This window comes from Octopus bimaculoides, chromosome 7, assembly GCF_001194135.2.
Source record: "Octopus bimaculoides isolate UCB-OBI-ISO-001 chromosome 7, ASM119413v2, whole genome shotgun sequence".
Classification (NCBI taxonomy): Eukaryota; Metazoa; Mollusca; class Cephalopoda; order Octopoda; family Octopodidae; genus Octopus; species Octopus bimaculoides.
The window spans coordinates 1,789,465-1,791,134 of NC_068987.1; the positions used below are offsets into that span (position 1 = coordinate 1,789,465).

Here is a 1,670-nt window from a genome sequence, read left to right on the forward strand (position 1 = left end):
CATCCTTCAACATCGCTTGACAACCTATGTTGAAGTGTTTACGTCCCGGTAACTTGGCGGTTCAGCACAAGAGACTGTTAGATTAAATACTAGGCCCACAAAGAAGGTGATGCTCCAGCATGGCCGCATCAAATAACTGAAATAAGCAAAAGAATAAAAGAATAAATTAATAAATTAACAAATAATAAATAGCGACGAGACTACGTGAAAAGAAAATTATTTCGCAGCTAAGGCGGGAAATGAGAACGATAGAATAAGTATGAGACATTTTTATAAAGTAGTAATGGGAACTATTAGAATTTGTCAAGGCGGTGCACCAGCATGACCGCAGTCCAATGACTGAAAAACGGACCAAAGGTAAAGTGAGTAAATCTATAAACAAACAAATACAAATAAAAGAAAATCTCCAAAGAAAATCGAGTTAAAAAAACGTCCAAGGGGGATAACTCAATAAAACATTCATGCGAGTTTTCTCCCTTATGTTTCCAATCTGTTTCTTTTCATTTTTTTAGTTACGTATTAAGCGGCGAACTGGCAGCGTTATTGGCATCCGGACCAGAAGCTTGGCGGCATTTTATCCTTCCTTACGCCTTGGGCCTTCTGGACGCCCATCTCTCTCATATATATATATATATATATATATATATATACTTTTGTCAGGCATAGACTTAGTAACTTCACTAAAGTGCTTCCCAACCCATTCCTAAACGTATACCGAGTTTCGTAGGAGATGACTTGGAATTTTTTAACCATTTCCTGAGCAAACCCAGCAAGGATTCTCTTTGTCTCATTTAACGCAATAAAGGTCCACACCTCAGTTCCTCAGGAATACGGAATAGAAGTTATGCAATTCTGAATGAAAAGTTTCCAAGTGACATACCTGAACGAATTGATAAAATGGCCCATCATAGAAGAATTAAGGTTCATCTTTTTCAAAGTAACATTTTATTAACTTCAATGTCAGCACTGTGGACGAATATCGGGGACTTCGATGGAAACGAATGTACCCGAACTTTTGCCGAACATGAGAATGAAGTTTACATACACACAGGTACACAGAGATACATACATACATACATACATATATACATACATACATACATACATACATATATGTAGATCGATACACACATGCCCACACATTTACATGCGTATGGGTGTATGTGTGTTTGTGTGCTTGTGTATATGTGTGTAAGCTTCTCTCAATGTTTCTGTTTCACTTCTTCTCCCACCCAAGAACTCTTCTGCCAATAAAGTCCTGTTATTTCCATATCTAACACATCTGTCTCTACATTTCACCATTTTCATCGTCTTGCCCCAACGTTTTATCTGAAATCTCTTTGTTTTCCTTCCTCAAATCTGATATATTGTCTCTTATATAATGTTTAATGACTCCAACAACGCGCATCTAACACATGTATGTCTCTGTATTTCTCTATTTCTTTCTCTCTTTTCTCTCTGTCTTTTCCAGAGGTTCCCTAAGCGAATGCACGGTGAATTCTCCATATTTATTTACTTCAGCGTTATCTGCCCTTCAGAATCAGACGGTATTCCTCCCCATGGGATTGAATATTATGAACTTAAAGCACAGCAATCAGGTAACGACTTACAGACTCGAAAATAATCATACGACAACCTGTTAAGCATCATAAATAAATACGTATATATAT

At 37.1% G+C, this 1,670-nt stretch overlaps 1 protein-coding gene across 1 annotated transcript in view; it reads left to right on the plus strand.

Moving 5' to 3' along the window:
* Positions 1-1,670, plus strand: part of LOC106872790 (uncharacterized) — a 108,979-nt gene that overhangs the window by 43,608 nt on the left and 63,701 nt on the right. Inside the window, exon 6 of the mRNA XM_014919900.2 lies at positions 1,472-1,598. Coding sequence (XP_014775386.1) covers positions 1,472-1,598 — 127 coding nt within the window. The remainder of the gene's footprint in view (positions 1-1,471; positions 1,599-1,670) is intronic.